Consider the following 17,245-nt stretch of genomic DNA (forward strand, 5'->3'; position numbering starts at 1 on the left):
CAGCTGATGGTGGGTAGGAACAGGACCTAGCTGACCCTCATGGACCCCCTGCTGTGCAGTGACACCCCCCCCCCCCCCCCCGTCCTCACAGTCGCTGTGTGACTTTCAGGTGCTTGTGGGAGAGTTCATCCCTGACTTTTCCAGCTTCCAGAGGAGCTGCATTCCTTGGCTCCTGCCCCCTCCTCCGACTTCAGAGTCAGCAGGGGGCGTCTTCCAGGCTCTCTCTGACCTCTGACCTCTGACCCTCCTCCCTCTCAGGAACTTACATGATCCAGAGAATCCAGGACACTCTCCTGTCTCAAGATCCTTAACGTCATCGCGTTTGCCGCGTCCCTTTGTCCACGTGAGGTCACCGCGTGTCCCTGCCGGGCAGCGAGGAGCTCTCAGTGCCCGCACAGCGGCCCGCCTGGGCACGTGCAGCCGGCGCTCACCTGGCACTTCCCTCCCACAGAGGAGGAGCTCCGGAAGCTGCGAGAGGAAACCAACTCCGAGATGCTGCGGCAGGAGCTGGAGCGCGAGCGGCAGCGGCGGATCGAGCTGGAGCAGAAGGTGCAGGAAGTGCTGAAAGCCAGGTGAGGGGGGCGGGTGAGGGGTGGGTGAGGGGGTGTGGGGCTGGGTGAGGGGGTGCCCAAGGCCAGGTGAGGGGATGCAGGGGCCGGATGAGGGGTGCAGGGGCTGGGTGAGGGGGTGTGGGGGCCGGGTGAGGGGGTGTGGGGGCTGGGTGAGGGGATTCAGGGGCCAGGTGAGGGGTGCAGGGGTGGGTGAGGGGGTGCAGGGGCCGGGTGAGGGGTACGGGGGCGGGTGAGGGGGTGCCCAAGGCCAGGTGAGGGGATTCAGGAGCCGGGTGAGGGGTGCAGGGGTGGGTAAAGGGGTGCAGGGGCCGGGTGAGGGGTGCAGGGGCCGGGTGAGGGGTACGGGGGTGGGTGAGGGGGTGCAGGGGCTGGGTGAGGGGTGCGGGGACGGGTGAGGGGTGCGGGGATGGGTGAGGGGTGCGGGGGCGGGGTGAGGGGGTGTGGGGGCTGGGTGAGGGGGTGCCCAAGGCCAGGTGAGGGGATGCAGGGGCGGGGTGAGGGGTGCGGGGGCGGGTGAGGGGATGCAGGGGCCGGGTGAGGGGTGCGGGGGCGGGTGAGGGGATGCAGGGGCCAGGTGAGGGGGTGTGGGGGCTGGGTGAGGGGGTGCCCAAGGCCAGGTGAGGGGATGCAGGGGCGGGGTGAGGGGATGCAGGGGCCGGGTGAGGGGGTGTGGGGGCTGGGTGAGGGGTGCGGGGACGGGTGAGGGGGTGTGGGGGCTGGGTGAGGGGTGCGGGGGCTGGGTGAGGGGTGCGGGGACGGGTGAGGGGTGCGGGGACGGGTGAGGGGGTGTGGGGGCTGGGTGAGGGGGTGCCCAAGGCCAGGTGAGGGGATGCAGGGGCGGGGTGAGGGGTGCAGGGGTGGGTGAGGGGATGCAGGGGCCGGGTGAGGGGTGCGGGGGCGGGTGAGGGGGTTGCTGGCAGCCACAGGAACAGCGCTGGGAACGAAGGGGCAGTAGCCCAGGCCGGCACAGAGCGAGGTGGCGTGGTGGGCGGGCTGCAGCATGGAGGAGGGTGGGGGCCAGAGCCCTGGACAGACACCACCCGAGGGCCGGGCGCCGGGCCGGCTGCTGGAGCCCAGCTCGGTCAGGGCCGTCGCCGAAAGGCAGGCAGACAGTGAGGACCCAGCTGCTCCGGGAGAGGGTTTGAGGCCGGGGCACCACTGAGATGGGGTGTGGCTGGGCTGCAGGGACTGGAAGCCAGGCAGGTGGCTGGCTCCGGCCTCACAGCCTCGCGTGGTGCTGGGTCATCGGTGTCGGAGTCCGTACCAGCGGCCAGGGAACCAGCAGTGAGAGCTGCCGTTCTGAGCTCAACAGTGACAAGGAAGCAAACGTGTGGGAACCGACAGGAAAGAAAAGACTTGCGTGCCTGCGAGGCAGGTTTTTATTTGGTCCTTAAAGAACCACAGGCACCTGCTGGGGCAGCTCTGCTGGGCAGTGAGGGCCCCGGAGGATGAGGGCCCCGGAGGGCGCTGGGCCGTGAGCTGGGCAGTGAGGGTCCTGGAGGGCGCTGGGCCGTGAGCTGGGCAGTGAGGGTCCTGGAGGGCGCTGGGCCTGGAGGGCGCTGGGCCGTGAGCTGGGCCGTGAGCTGGGCCTGGAGGGCTCTGGGCCGTGAGCTGGGCCTGGAGGGCGCTGGGCCGTGAGCTGGGCCGTGAGCTGGGCCTGGAGGGCGCTGGGCCGTGAGCTGGGCCATGAGCTGGGCCTGGAGGGCTCTGGGCCGTGAGCTAGGCCGTGAGCTGGGCCTGGAGGGCTCTGGGCCGTGAGCTGGGCCGTGAGCTGGGCCTGGAGGGCTCTGGGCCGTGAGCTGGGCCGTGAGCTGGGCTGTGAGCTGGGCCTGGAGGGCTCTGGGCCGTGAGCTGGGCCTGGAGGGCGCTGGGCCGTGAGCTGGGCCGTGAGGGTCCCGGAGGGCGCTGGGCCGTGAGCTGGGCCGTGAGGGTCCCGGAGGGCACTGGGCTGTGAGATGGGCTGTGAGCTGGGCCTGGAGGGCTCTGGGCCGTGAGCTGGGCCTGGAGGGCTCTGGGCCATGAGCTGGGCCTGGAGGGCGCTGGGCCATGTGCTGGGCCATGAGCTGGGCTTGGAGGGCGCTGGGCCATGAGCTGGGCCTGGAGGGCTCTGGGCCGTGAGCTGGGCCTGGAGGGCTCTGGGCTGTGAGCTGGGCCGTGAGGGCCCCGGAGGGTGAGGACTCTGGAGGGTGCTGGGCCGTGCTGTGCGTCCCCTCTGCGCGGGAATGCAGCCCCGGCTCAGGCACCCACCCTGGTCTGGACTAATGGAGGCCTCACCCTCTTCCTCTTCCAGGACCGAGGAGCAGGCGGCTCAGCAGCCTCCGAGGAGCCAGGCCCCGGTCGCTAACGGAGCAGGTGGGTCCCGCGGGCTCCCGGCTGGGTGGGGGGGGGGGCGCTGGCTGGCGATCCTGTTCCGGGGCCCACGTGCTCGGGGTCCCCTCCATCGGACGGGGTTAGTGTCTTACTGTGAATCGGTGAGCGGTTGCAGCGAAGGCACGTCGTCCAATCAGAATGTGGTCGCACTTCTCACAGCCGCGCAGCGGGGTGCACTTCACCCTCCCCCGCCCCCCCCCCCCCAGCAGCAGTGTCGCCGTCACACTGGCTCCGTGGCTGCCAGCATGGCTGGTCATCCCGTGTCGGGGATGCGTGAGCAGTGGGCGGGGGGCCGTGGCGGGGCGGCCGACGCACTCCCCGTGTGGGGACTCAGACCCGCTCTCGCGCTTCTCCGCAACACAGCGCACTTCACTTTCTGACCCTGCGGAGGGTGGTGTGGGAGGCACCGGGTTTCCCTCTGGCTGCCGAGGGGCCTCCGTGCGGGGCCCTGGCCCCTGGAGCTCGGACCCGGGACCCAAGACCAGAGCCCGCTCCCACAGGCTGGCCGTTCGCGGGAAGCCCGGCCTGTCCTGGTGGAGCGCAGGGCGTCACTGGGAGGTTAGGGTGACGCACCACCCGCTACACAGATGAGGAAACTGAGTCCCGGCGGGGGCGGGGGGAGGGGCGGCCTCTCAGGGCAGCACCTGGCCGAGCTGAGCTTAGTCTCAGCGGGGTCCCGCCCCTCCCTGGCCCCTCCCCCGCCCGGTCAGCTGGGGTGCTCCCCTCCGGGTCCCCGGCAGGATTGGCCGCTGTGTCCTTAGGGCCCTGGTCCCCTGTGTTCTCGGGCTCCGTGGCCGGCGACCCAGGTTTCAGGCCAGAAACACAGGGGCCCCCAGGAACCCCTCCTGTGGGTGTGGGCCATGCCAGAGAAGTGTAAGGTGCAAGACCCCAATTCCGTGGGCGCCCCTCCCCCCGGCTCCGGCCTCGCGTCCAGGCCCGGCCTCAAGCCGAGTCCATGGTGACAGTTTGGCCGCTGGAGCAGGGGGCTCTGTGTGGGAGCTGGAGGGAGGGAGGGACCCCACCAAGTGCAGCCCCAGCAGGAGGTGGGCGGGGCAGGTGCTGTGTGTGTGTTGGGGGGTGGCTGGCCTGTATCTGGGGGCAGCCCGTCTGCTTTTACATTTTCCATTTCTGCGTTCTTTAACGGTTGGGAAAACTAAAGAACCTCCCGTGCATGTGAACGTCACCTGTGTTTCAAACATCCGTGTCCCTTGGTGTGTGCGGCCACAGCTGCTTTAGCAGCAAGGCTGACGCTGCCTCTCCCCCTGTCCCGTGGGCACCAGGCCCGCACCCCGCTCTGTGCCAGGGTGGCCTCTGCAGAAACCTCCCACCCTCGTCCCTGGAGCCACGGGTCCTGACCGCCTCTTCCCTCTAACGGTGGCGGACACTGCCCCCTGCAGGCGGCCCCGAGACCTGCCTCCTGAAGGAACAGCCGGGTGCAGAGCTCGCGTTCTGCGGTCGGGCCGGTTTCTGAGGCTGTGCTGGGTGGCTTCCGAGTCCTTGCCCCCCTCCCAGGCCAGTCCCCGACACACGCCCCCGGGCTGGGGCGCAGGGTCCCGGGAGTGAACCCACCCAGCCGCCTCCCAGGCAGCCTCGTGCGCCCAGTGAGAAGGAGGCGGGCTGGATGCAGACCCAGGTGGGCTGCGAGATGCTGGACCACGCCTGGGCCGGGGCAGCCTCCACGAGCCGGGCTCAGGTGTGAGAACGAGGCCCCCGGGGGGCTGGCGTGCACCTTGAGGCGGAAGCAGGTCTGGCTCTGTTTGGGGGGCGCTGAGCCCTTCATAGCCTGGCGTGGACCTGCATCCCCCCCGGAGGCTTCCTCGAGCCCCCGCCCCACAGGCCCCCTGGCCCCGAGCCTCACCGGATGCCCGCCTGTGCCCGCAGACCGGCGCGGCCAGGGGCTGTGCCCCCGCCTGCAGAAGTGGTTCTACGAGAAGTTCGGGGAGTACGTGGAGGACTTCCGGTTCCAGCCCGAGGAGAGTGCGGTGGAGACGGAGGAGCCCCTCAGCGCCCGCAGGTGGGCCTCGGAGGCGGGCGGCCTGAGGTGGGGCTCCCCAGCCGCTGTGCCACCTGAGGGCGCGCAGAGGCCGTGGCACCGCCTGTCCGCCCTCGGGCCTCGCTGGTGCCTGTGACAGACACGGGGGCAGTGGGCGCAGGGAGGTGTGCCCGCTGCCGGGCCTTCCTCGTGGGGCCAGGCATCTGCTCGTGGAACACGCCCCCCACAGGCGGGGGGGGCCCACAGCCAGCACAGAGCTGCAGGAGTGGGGGTGGGGGCGCAGCCGCGGGGGAGTTCTCGCTGGCCCTCACCTCTCCCTCCCTGTCTTGCAGGCTGACCGAGAACATGCGGCGACTAAGTGAGTGCCCGCCATGGGGGGCGGGCTCTGCCATCTCGCCCTGAACTGGACGTCTTTCTAGAAAGGCGTTCCGCAGGCGTGCGCTCCCAGCTTCTCCCCCAGCTGCTGGGCGTATGTCCCGAGCCCACCCTCTGTCTGTCCCTCGGGCGTGGAGGCCCCTGGAAAAGGGGCGCTTCCCCAGATGCCTGCAGGGCCCAGAACGAGCCCCCAGCCCCTCTCCTGCCCCAGCACAGGCGTGGGGGTGGCGGGCAGACGGCCGGTGCCTCCCCACGGGACACCGGGCAGCACCAGCCTGACCGTGCGGTCGCTCCGTCCCCAGAGCGCGGCGCCAAGCCGGTCACCAGCTTCGTGAAGAACCTTTCTGCCTTATCCGACTGGCACTCCGTCTACACGTCCGCCATCGCCTTCACCGTGAGTGCTCCTCGCGGGCGGTGGGGGGGGGGCTCCCCGGGTCTTCCACGGGACCCCGGTGTGCGGGACAGCTGAGCCTCAGTTTGTCCACCTGTGAAGTGGGCACGGCGATGCCGCCCGGCGGGGTGGTGGAGAGGATCGGGAAGGTGTGCACCATGGCCGCGTGCGGGGCTCTCTGCAGAGGGGCCCGCGGAGCCTCCTGCAAAGGACCCGCCATGCTTTGCTCTGCTTCCCCGATGGGTCTTGTCTGCCTGTGGAGCCTGGGGTCCCTCCCACTGGGTACCGGGGCCTGGGAGGGCTCCGGGCAAGCACACGTTGACCTGGGGCGGAGCCGGGCCTGTGAGCACCAGTCCTGGGGGAGGCCGGAGGGGTCCCCCAGCGCTGAGGGGCTGCCTCTCCCAGGGGCCGTGTCTCTGGCGGCTGCCCCGCCTGCAGGCCCGCACCCCCCTGAGCCCCAGGCCGTCCGCCGGCAGGGGGAGGGGAGGGATGTGGCCTGCCTGCCGGGCCCCTGACCAACCTCTCCCTGCCCGCCGCCTGCCCTCCTGCCCGCAGGTCTACATGAACGCTGTGTGGCACGGCTGGGCCATCCCCATGTTCCTGTTCCTGGCGATCCTGAGGCTGTCCCTCAATTACCTCATAGCCAGGTGGGTGAGCTGCTTGGCTGTGTGCACGTGGCTGGGCTGCCCCCGTCACACACATGTGTCATGCACTCCTGACATGCCTGCCAGCTGCCCCCGTGTCACACATGTGTCATGCACACCTGACATGCCCGCCGGCTGCCCCCGTGTCACACGCACGTGTCATGTACCCCTGACATGCCTGCCGGCTGCCCCTGTGTCACACACATGTGTCATGCACCCCTGACATGCCCGCCGGCTGCCCCTGTGTCACACACATGTGTCATGCACCCCTGACATGCCCGCCGGCTGCCCCGTGCACGCGTGAGGGTCATCTGGTGGCTCAGAGCCTCCTGGGGTCCTGGGGCGGCCGTGGCCGATTGCGAACCTCCCAGCGGCGCCGGCTGCAGGCGGCTCTAGCCCCTCCTCCAACGGGCTCTGTTTTGGCAAGAAAGCTCCCCCAAACCTCGGGGACAAGGCTGCGAAGGCCCCGTGCCCGGGCGGGCCCGCCACGTGTGAGACGGGAGTGTGCGACGGGCGGACCCCCAGCGAGCGCCTGGTCTGCGTGTTCCCCTCCTGTGCTCTGAGCCCCAAGCGAGGCCGTGGGGGGCCCTCTGGGGGGCTTTGTGGGGAGCCAGTCCCAAGCTACCGGGTCTCTCTGAACTCAGGGTTGCCCCGGCACAGGGAACCCCACTTCCACGGGCCCGCGGCTCAGCACGCTCACCCCACACTCTCCCAGGCGCCGCCTGAGGCCGGCATGGAAGTGTCTCCGTAGAAGAGAAGCAGTCAGTGCTGGTGGGGGCCGCCCTCGAGGCCAGACACCCTCAGCCGCAGGCCTCCCAGCGGCCTCACCCACATGTCCTTTTTTTTTCTTTTTTTAATGTGTTTTATCGATTTCAGAGAGGAGGGGAGAGGGAGAGAGAGAGAGAAACAGTGACGATGAGAGAGAATCGTGGATCGGCTGCCTCCTGCACGCCCCCACACCGGGGCTCGAGCCCACAACCTGGGCAGGTGCGGGAATCGAACCCTGACCTCCTGGTTCGTAGGTCATGCGGGCGGGGCCTCACCCACTTGTTTTGAAAGGTTTCTTGTCCCATCCCCTCTGGGGGCTTTTTCCTGTGTCCCCCCAGGCGGGCCCCCAGGGGCGGGGCCAGGAGGGCCACCTGAATGGTCTGCACGGGGCGGGGGTGGGGCGACGGGAGGTGGCCCTGATGGTCCTGGAGGTGAAAGGCGGGGCTTCCGCAGCCCCTTCGTCCAGGGCTGGGCGCTCCTCCCCCCGGTCGCTCGGGGGTGGGGGGTGCGTGACGCCCTGTGACCGTGTGCGCTGTCCCCCACCCACCAGGGGCTGGAGGATACAATGGAGCATCGTGCCCGAGGTGTCCGAGGTGGTGGTAAGTCCCGGCGTGAGGGTCTCGCCCTGGGTCCCCTGCAGGGCTGCCCCCGGGGCCAAGTGCAGCTGTGTGGGTGCCCGCCCGGAGCCCCGCCTGCCCAGCAGAGGCCGGAGGCGCCCGGTCCCTGGGCAGCTGCACCCGGACTGCGTGATGGCTGGTGCCCCGCCTGTTCTACTGACCCTTCCCAGCTGGGATGGAACATGGGGGGGGGCCTCTGTGGCCCCCACAGCCTCCTGTGCAGGGAGGGGCCAGCGGGCTGGGCCAGCAATGTGTAGAGCAGGGTCAGCTCCGTAGGCAAAAGCTCCGCAGGCACCTCACCTCCGACCTGCCTCGTGAATAGTTCTGTGGGCGCAGCCATGCCACTCACCTGCGCTGTGGCTGCGACGGGGACCGAGTGGCCCAGGCAGAAAAGACGTGTTGAGCTCGCTCTGGAGGGGACTCTGGCCCCTGGGGCAGAACCGCTGGTGTGGGCGGGAGGGAGCCCTCAGGGCTTCCATGGGCCTCAGCAGATGTGTGAGCACCTACTGTGTGCATGGAGCACGCAGTAGGGGTGCTGAGTGTGGTGGTGCCTGCAGGGTTCCCTTAGGTCAGAGAGGATGTCTGGGGCAGGCCCGGGTCCAGGGGTCCCTCTGGAGGGTTTTGTTGAAAGAACTTAGACAAGCAGGGTGAGTCCGGTCCCCCTCTGCCTCAGTTTCCCAGCCTGTAAAGTGAGTTGGGGACACTGCATGGTTTCAGGTGTACCTTCGAATGGAGCCGTTAGTGGGAGCCTCAGCCCCGCCGGCTAGAGGGGTGTCCACTGCCTGCCCTCTCAGGCGCCAAGGGGGGTGCCCCGAGCTGGCCCCTGAGGCCAGGTCCCCCGGGATGGCGTCCCTGGGCTGAGTGGGGGTGGCAGAGGGCCTGGCCCCGGAGGAAGGCCTCGTGCGGTCTGTAAGGGAGGTCTGAGCGCTCATCTGGGCGGCCGTTCTCACCCTGTGACCCAGGAGCCGCCCAAGGAGGACCTGACCGTGTCCGAGAAGTTCCAGCTGGTGCTGGACGTCGCCCAGAAGGCCCAGGTGCGCGCTCCTGCCGGCCCGGGGCCAGCGCCCGGGTCTCCCCCGGCTTGGCTCGTCCGGCTCAGCTGACCTGCCGTCGGCCTGACGGGGTCCCTCCCCACCCCCGAGGCAGCCCCCAGTGGGGAGCGTCACCCTCCTGGCCAGGGACTTCGGGGAGGGCCGCAGGACTGGGTCTGACACCTGGATGGCGGGCGGGACCGCGGGCTGTGGCCCCGGCTGTGGTCTCGGGGGGCTGCCCGGGAACCTGCTGTGGGACCCACGGTTCCGAGTCTGTCCCAACCGCAGTCGCTTCCTCACGCAGAACCTCTTCGGGAAGATGGCCGACATCCTGGAGAAGATCAAGAAGTAAGTCACCGCCCCGCCCGCCGTGTCCCGGCGCCACCCCACGCCCGGCTGACCCCGTCTCCCTTCCAGCCTGTTCATGTGGGTGCAGCCCGAGATCACGCAGAAGCTGTACGTTGCGCTGTGGGCCGCCTTCCTGGCCTCCTGCTTCTTCCCCTACCGCCTGGTGGGGCTCGGCGTGGGTGAGCAGGCGCGGGCGGGGCGGGGGGCCAGGGGTGGTGATGGCCAGGCCTTGGGGCGGCGGGGGCGGCCGGGCCTCGGGGGCTGTGCAGGTTCATTGCTGTCCCTGGGCACCTGGGCAGCGCCTGAGCCCCTCACCTGGTGGAGCCCCCGCCATGAGGACTGCCCCCATCAGAGGGCGGCTGGGGACGTCCCCCAGAGTTTTCATTTATGTCACCCGGGGGTGGGGACGGTGACGTGTGGTGGGGGGCAGTTTTATCGTTTGTCCTGAGCCACCACTGAGTGTGCAGACACATGGGAGCGGCCGCTCCCTTAGCCAGGGCACCGTGCCTGTTCCTCCCCCCCATCACCCAGGGCACCGAGCCTGTTCCTCCCCCCCATCACCCAGGGCACCGTGCCTGTTCCTCCCCTTCCTTGGCCCCCCCCCCCCGTCACCAAGCCTGTTCCTCCCCTTCCCTGGCCCCCCAGCACCGTGCCTGTTCCTCCCCCATCACCATGCCTTTCCCCCCCCCATCACCATGCCTTTCCCCCCCCCATCACCATTCCTTTTCCTCCCCCATCACCATGCCTGTTCCTCCCCCATCACCATGCCTTTTCCTCCCCCATCACCATGCCTGTTCCTCCCCCATCACCATGCCTTTTCCTCCCCCATCACCATGCCTGTTCCTCCCCCATCACCATGCCTTTCCCCCCCCCATCACCATGCCTGTTCCTCCCCCATCACCATGCCTGTTCCTCCCCCATCACCATGCCTTTTCCTCCCCCATCACCATGCCTGTTCCTCCCCCATCACCATGCCTTTCCCCCCCCCATCACCATGCCTGTTCCTCCCCCATCACCATGCCTGTTCCTCCCCCATCACCATGCCTTTTCCTCCCCCCCCCATCACCATGCCTTTTCCTTCCCGCCCATCACCATTCCTTTTCCTCCCCCCATCACCATGCCTTTTCCTTCCCCGCCCCCTCCCGGGGGCACCGTGCCAGACCCCACGGGGTGTGGACGGCCCTGCCGAGGAGGCGGCGCCCTGGTGGTCCTGGTGACGGCCGTGTCCCCCCCAGGACTCTACGCCGGCATCAAGTTCTTCCTCATCGACTTCGTCTTCAAACGCTGCCCGCGGCTGCGCGCCAAGTACGACACGCCCTACATCATCTGGAAAAACCTGCCCACCGACCCCCAGCTCAAGGAGCGCTCGAGCGCCGCCGCCGTGTCCCGCAGGGTGAGCGCCCGCCGTTCTGCGTTCACCGTGGCCGCGGGGGCCGATGGCCTCCCTCCCCGGGCCCTGCTGTGTCGAAGGCGGGACCTGCCGAGCCAGGCGGCCCCCAGGCCCAGGGCCGGCCGTTGTCACGGCTGCAGAGAGCCTGGGCTCTGGAGGGGGGGTCCCTAGCAGTGACGCTCTGGGTAGCGGGCAGGTCCCGCTGTCCCCAGCTCTGAGGCTCGGGCAGCAAGTCCCGCAGCACCTGATGGGCCCTCCGGGTCCCTGTTCCATTCGCAGTGGAGAGCCACATGGGCATCGACACTGTGTCCGAGCCAGCCTAGTGCTGCCTCGGGGTCTCTGACAAGGGGAGGTTCTAGGCCCAGCGGAACTCCCAGGCAGGTCCAGGAGGCCTTCCTGGAGGAGGTGGCACTGGCTTGCAGAGTCGTGTGTGTGTGCGTGAGGTCTGAGGAGAGGGTTTTGCGTGACCTGTTGATGCTTCTGTGGGTGGGAGGGAAGCTCTGGGTCGAGGGGGGCCCACGCTCCCCAGTTCTGGGACAGGAAGGCTTGTGGGGAGCCTGAACTCACCAGTGGGGCGTGCAGCCGGCAGGCGTGAGGCAGCGGCTGGGCTCTGGGCACAGAGGCAGGCAGCCCGGCTCCCTGACAGCATGGGGGGTCGAGGGGAGACCTGCGGGGCCCTGTTGGGGATCAGGACCCCCTCCTCACGCTGGCCACGCTCAGGGACCGTGAGGGACGGGTGTGGCCTCGGGGTGGAAGGCGGCCCGCCGCGGCTCGCACGGCCGGTCTGCGCTTGCGGCTTGCTGAGCTGTGTCTATGGCCTCGTGTCACGTGGACCCGTTTTTCTCCTGTCGCGGTCACACGTGTGTCTTGTCTCCTCCCGGCCAGCTGTCAGGGCACGACAAGGTAGGGTCCGTGTGGAAGCCCCGCTGTGGCTGGTGCTGTGCGTTGCTGTGTCGTGACTGACGTTTACCGTTGCTTCGCTGGCCTGTCCGCCACGGGCTCTGGGTCTGAACCTCCACCTGAGCTGCCCCCGGCGCCCAGCTCCCCCCTCCCCGCAGCCCCGCGTGGCTCAGGGGCCGTGTGTGCGGGGTGCAGGCTCCCGGCGGCGTCCGGGGTGTGGACGTCGCCAGGGGAAGCGGGACTGTGCGTGCAGCTGCGTGGGGGGGAGGCTGCGCGCGTCCCTGCACCCCTCCCCGCGGGCACACCTGACGGGGCGGTGCCGTTGGCAGCTGCAGACGGCGTCCGCGCGGAGCTACGTGGCCAGCGCGCCCGCGGGCCTGGGCCGGGACGAGGACGCCGGCCGCCTCCACAGCACCAAGAAGGGCAACTTCCACGAGATCTTCAACCTGACGGAAAACGAGGCGGCCGCTGGCGGGTGGGTGCGCCATGAGCCGACCAGCTGGCCGCGGGGGCCGCCCCGGGTGGGGCGATGGAGGGCTGCCCCCTCGTATGCAGACTTCCTGGGCCGCAGGGGAGGAGCAGACGGCCCGGCCCTGGCCCGTGCAGGGGGCCCCTGTGCAGTAACAGTTGATTTCCCGGCGGGAACTCGTCAGGGCCGGCCGCGAGCCACATCCCACAGGGTTGGCACTGCTGGCAGCTCCCTGGCATAGGCAGGCAGTGCCCTGAGGTCCAGCCTGGGCACCACGGCCATGTCCGTCTGACACGGAGGCCCGGATCCCTGTCCGGATCCTGTCCGCCCCCCAGAACAGTCTCCCATAAACCTCTCCACTGCTGGGCGCTCGGCGGACTGGGCTCCTCGCATGTCTGGCATCGGTGGTGCGAGCCCACCAGGGAAGGGAGCCTGGGAGGGTGTCAGCGTTGACCTTCTGAGCCCTCGTCCTGCTGACCTTGACCGTGAACCTGGGCCTCTGAGCCTCTGTTTCATTGCGTTAACTCTGCTGTTTGATCAGCGCCTGTTCCTTGTTTTTTTTTTTAAAAAATATGTTTATTGATTTCAGAGAGGAAGGGAGAGGGAGAGGAGAGAGAGAGCCATTCACAATAAGAGAACCAGCGATGGGCTGCCTCCTGCACGCCCCACACTGGGGATGCCCCCGCACCGGGCACAGGCCCCAACGGTGACCTCCTGGTTCCTGGGTCGATGCTCAGCCACCGAGCCACCCCGGCCGGCCCCTTTTCCTTTAAAAAGCAACCTCCTGCGTACGCACGTGGGGAAGGACTGTCAGCGCCACGTCCCCCATGGGTGGGTGGAGGCGGGGACACGCATCGCCGTGGGCCCACGGGGGCGTTTCCGGTGGGAACCGCGGCCCGTTTGCCCCTCAGTGTGTGAGAACGGCTGGCGCTGCTGCCTCATCAACAGAGACCGGAAGATGCCCACGGACTACATCCGCAACGGGGTGCTGTACGTGACCGAGAAGTAAGTGGGGGGCCCGCGGGGGACGGGTCACTGCGGGGGGCAGGGCGGCCCCCCCTCCCCGTCACTCTCCGGGCGCAGCACCCAGGACGGCCTTGCCGTGCCCCCCGGACGAGACTGCAGAGAGCTTACCCCCGAGGCCGCCATCGTCCTGTGTGGGAGGCGGGGAGCCCGGCCACGGGCGGGGGCTGCTCTCAGCCTGGGGCCCTGGCCAGCCGTCCCCCACTCAGCAGCGGCCAGGCTCGGCTTCCCGCTGCCCCCCAGGCCCCGGGCGCTCCCGTGCGGGGCAGGTTGGCGGCTCAGGATCTAACAACTTGAGGACAAACCTCGGGTTCGGTGCCAAGCCACGGCCTCTAGTCGAACGCCGTGAGGCGCTTTCTAAACACAAACCCTTTCGTCAGAGGGCCGGGCACCTGGCGGGGGAGAGGGGCTGGTTCGGGTCGCCCTCCGTGCCCCTGAGGGTGGCGATGGCCGGCGGCCCCGGCTCAGCGGCTGGTTTCGCCCTCTGTCCCCGCAGCTACTTGTGCTTCGAGAGCTCCAAGTCCGGCTCCTCCAAGAGGAACAAGGTCATCCGGCTGGTGGACATCACGGACATCCAGAAGGTGGGTGCCCCCGAGGTCCCTGCTCCCGCCCCCTGCGCGGGGAGGCCGCCGGGGCGCCGGGCAGGCGGGTGTTCTTGGAACCCGTGTCCAAGGAGGCCGGTGCCACCTGGAGACACGGCGGGCGCAGCTCCTGCCCAGTCAGGGCCCTCGAGGCCTCCGTGCAGAGCCCGCGGCTCCTGTGTCCCGGCACCGGCCTCGCCCCCTTCCCCCGTGGGGCTGCGCCTGGCGTCCTCACAGATGGGGAGACAGCACCGCGAGGTGGGCCAGGCGGGCAGGGCCTGAGCCCCTCGTCCCTGAGCCTCCCCCCCACACCCCCTCCCCTCAGGGCAGGTTTAGGTGAGAGCTGCCCCCACTCTGGCATTTTCTAGCCCGTTTCCCCCACGTGTGGTCACACGGAGTGGGCGCAGGTGTGTGCCGTGCTGGGGGCGGGGGGCGCACACACTGGGGCCAGGGCCCATCGACTCGCCCGTCACAGACTCAGTCTTTGTCCCCCGCGGCTGGGAAGCCAGGCCTGTGGCCCCCCGGAGCGTGCCCTGGGTGTGGGGAGGCGGCACGGCCCCATCCCCCCTGGAGAGGCCTGTGGTGACCACCTGCTCTTCTCTAGTACAAGGTCCTCTCCGTCCTCCCGGGGTCCGGCATGGGGATCGCCGTGACAACGCCATCAACCCAGAAGGTCAGTGCTGGGCGGGTGGGGCCCCGGGGCCAGTGCTGAGCCACTGACCTGCCAGGCTCCAGCTGGGCAGGGGGCCTGTGAGCCTGCCCCCTCCCTCCTCCCTCTCCCCCCTCCCTCCATCCTCTCCCCCTCCCTCCACCTCTCCCCTTCTTCCCTCCACCTCTCCCTCCCTTCTCCCTCTCCCCCTCCCTCCTCCCTCTCCCCCTCCCTCCACCTCTCCCTCCCTCATCCTTCTCCCCCTCCCTCCCTCCCACCTCTCCCTCCCCCTCCCTCCTCCCTCTCCCCCTCCCTCCTCCCTCTCCCCTTCTTCCCTCCCTCCCTCCTCTCTCTCCCCCTCCCTTCTCCCTCTCCCCCTCCCTCCACCTCTCTCTCTCCCCCTCCTCTCTCCCGGTCCCTCCTCCCTCTCCCCCTCCCTCCTCTCTCTCCCTCATCCCTCTCCCCCTCCCTCCACCTCTCCCTCTCCCCCTCCTCCCTCCCTCCCTCCCCTCTCTCCCGGTCCCTCCTCCCTCTCCACGTTCCTTCTCCCTCTCCCCCTCCCTTCTCCCTCTCCCCCTTCCTCCCTCCCTCCCAGGAACCTCTGCTGCATTGAGTTTGTGGCCAGGAGGCTGAGGCCCGCAGGGATGACCCAGCACCGTTCCTGGGCAGGGAGGGGGGTGGCTCTGGAGCCCATTCCCTGCCTCCTGCTCCGTTTCTCTGAAGTCTGGTCTCTGGTTGGGCAGGGGTCTGCCCTTGAGCCCCCGGACCCCACGTGGTTCCCCGTGCCCAGCCCCTGGGCTCAGTGCCAGCTGCGCCCCCCCCACCCCCTCGGCTAAGTGCCAGCCGGGCCCCTCCGGCTCAGTGCCAGCTTCCCCCGCAGCCGCTGGTGTTCGGCGCCATGGTGCACAGGGATGAGGCCTTCGAGACCATCTTCAGCCAGTACCTGAAGATCACGGCGGGCGCGGCCTCGGGCAGCGACAGCTAGCGCTCCCGGGCCTGGGGCGTGATTGACAGCGGGTAGCAGGGAAACAGTCGGACGTCCTGGTGATCTCTTGCAATAACCCCTGGACCTGTGGCTTCTGTCGTGCGGACCTGCGTTCACAGACCCCACGCAGGGGCGGGGTCGCTCGGACGGAGCCAGCCGCCTGCAGGCCAGGCAGGTCCCCGACGGGGCACAGGGCAGGGTCCTCGGAGGCCGCGGGAGGAAGACACACAGGACGCGCTGCCCCGTCCGCCAAGCACAGCGGCTCCTCTGTCCCCCTGGGACGGCACCGCCCGCGGCGGCTCCGGGGGCCGGGCGCTTCTCCGCCAACGCCACAGCTGCAGGACGTCGGTGACACGGCGGAGGCCCCTCACCGGCCTCTGCGACCCGCCGGGCCTGCTCTTCCTTCGGCGGGACCCCTGCCGCGTGGCCCAGAGCGCCTTGGGCTTGTGCGGGGGCCGCGAGCCTCAGGCCGGGATTGGCCCACGGTCTGTCCGGGCCTCCCGCCTCTTGGCCTGACCAGCCGGCCAGGGGCCTGCGTCCGCCTGATGTGGGGTGTGGAGGGTTGTGTGGCTGGAAGCACATTTTTTAACACTTTGCTCTTGGAAGGCCCGGGGGGCGGAGGTGAAAGTGGGCGCCTGCGTGGCCGGCATGGGCCTCCGTGAGCCACCTGGCCGGTGAGGAGGGGCTCGGGGCTCGGGGCTGGGGTGGGACCAGGCGTGGCCAGGCCCATGGTGGGCCCAGCTGTGCGGACGCTCGGGGAAGTGACCGTGAGCAGAGCCTGGAGGTTTGGGCCGAGCAGTTGTTCCCCCGGCATCTTGAGTGTTCCTGGCTGCGTGCCCGCGCCCACACGCACGCACACACACGCACGGGAGCGAGCCCCGCCCTCCCAGCTGGTCTGGGCCCACCCTGCCGAGGAAGCCACAGCCCTGGTGGAGGTGGCAGGCTCAGTGCATTCTGGGACAGCCCTGGACGCCAGCCCGGTGTCCCCACAGGCCTGTGGCTGCTGCAAAAAAACACGCCGTGGGAGTGGGGCGGGTCACATGACGCCCGCAGGTCCGCGCGCTCCCCACACGGATTACTCCAGCTCCACCCTCCCGGGTCCTTGGGGTGTTGGTGGGATTGTTGTTTTTTGAAGAAACAGATTCTATTTTTTACAGAGAGCAAGCTGTTTTTCTTATTTTTGTATCATTTTCCAGATGTGATTTTTACCTTTGCTCCGATCCTCATTTGCTGGTTTGGGTGGGAGGTTGGTAGCATCGGGCGTGTCACCCCTTCAGGGAGGGCCGCGAGGCCAGGCCACATGCTGGGCCCGGGAGCAGGGGGTGCCCCGCCAGCCAGACCAAGCACACGCTGCCCCGCGGTGAGGCCGGGGCCCACAGCGCCCACCGGCTCGGCCACGGGCACTGGGAAGGGAAGCAGGACCGGCTGAACCTTGGCTTTGCTCCCACGGGGATCGCAGGTGGACGCGCTCGTGGGCTGAGGCCCCGGGGACACCCAGGGGCGCACCGAGAGGGGCTTCCCGCATGGCGTCCACAGCGAGGCGGCGTGGGCCTGAGCGGCCCCGGGCCGGGCCGTGGGTGCGCCCCTGGGTGCTGCGGGTGCGTGCGTGCCTCTTGGCCAGCAGAGGGGACTGGCCCGGCTGGGGGGCCCTGCGGTGGGGGGTGGGGGTGGGGCGTTCCTGCCGCAGGCGAGCGGTGGTGGTGTTGGAGTCCCTTCTGAGAAGAAAGGGAGATGAAAACGCACCACGTGACAGGGTGTGGCGGCCTGGCCCCCACGAAGGGCCGAGGGGTGCTGGGGTACAGGGTGGGGTCCCCGAGTTGCACTGCGGGCCGGCAGCGGGCAGAGCGCAGACCCGTGCAGGCCCCGGGCTCCCTCCCGTCGGGGACCTGTGGCTTCACTGAATGTAAACCTGGAAGTTTAATTTCTACGACTCGTCCCTGGACGAGAGGGACGCGGACGTTGCTGCGTCTGAGCTCCTCTCGCTGTAAATACCGCGACGTGTGACTTTGTTCGCGAGAGGATCGTACTGTACGAGGGACCAATGACACCCTGTAACGTTTTCTAAGAGACCTTGTTTAAAGAAGAAGTCTTGTATAAATTATAATTTTATTTAAATAAACCTGAAATGCTTTGTGCTAA

The 17,245-nt window shown here is 68.9% G+C and overlaps 1 protein-coding gene across 1 annotated transcript in view; it reads left to right on the plus strand.

Annotated features, from left to right (window-relative positions):
- The window catches only part of GRAMD4 (GRAM domain containing 4), a 61,291-nt gene extending 44,046 nt beyond the window's left edge, over window positions 1-17,245 (plus strand). The window contains 17 exon segments of the mRNA XM_080662637.1: window positions 452-572; window positions 2,863-2,924; window positions 4,824-4,956; window positions 5,268-5,293; window positions 5,613-5,704; window positions 6,257-6,348; window positions 7,664-7,712; window positions 8,693-8,764; window positions 9,066-9,109; window positions 9,179-9,288; window positions 10,345-10,502; window positions 11,729-11,860; window positions 11,862-11,874; window positions 12,780-12,873; window positions 13,388-13,472; window positions 14,077-14,145; window positions 15,002-17,245. Of these exon segments, the coding sequence (XP_080518763.1) occupies window positions 452-572; window positions 2,863-2,924; window positions 4,824-4,956; window positions 5,268-5,293; window positions 5,613-5,704; window positions 6,257-6,348; window positions 7,664-7,712; window positions 8,693-8,764; window positions 9,066-9,109; window positions 9,179-9,288; window positions 10,345-10,502; window positions 11,729-11,860; window positions 11,862-11,874; window positions 12,780-12,873; window positions 13,388-13,472; window positions 14,077-14,145; window positions 15,002-15,106 (1,457 nt within the window). The 3' untranslated portion in view covers window positions 15,107-17,245.

Source organism: Plecotus auritus, assembly GCF_963455305.1.
Source record: "Plecotus auritus genome assembly, chromosome: 3".
Classification (NCBI taxonomy): Eukaryota; Metazoa; Chordata; class Mammalia; order Chiroptera; family Vespertilionidae; genus Plecotus; species Plecotus auritus.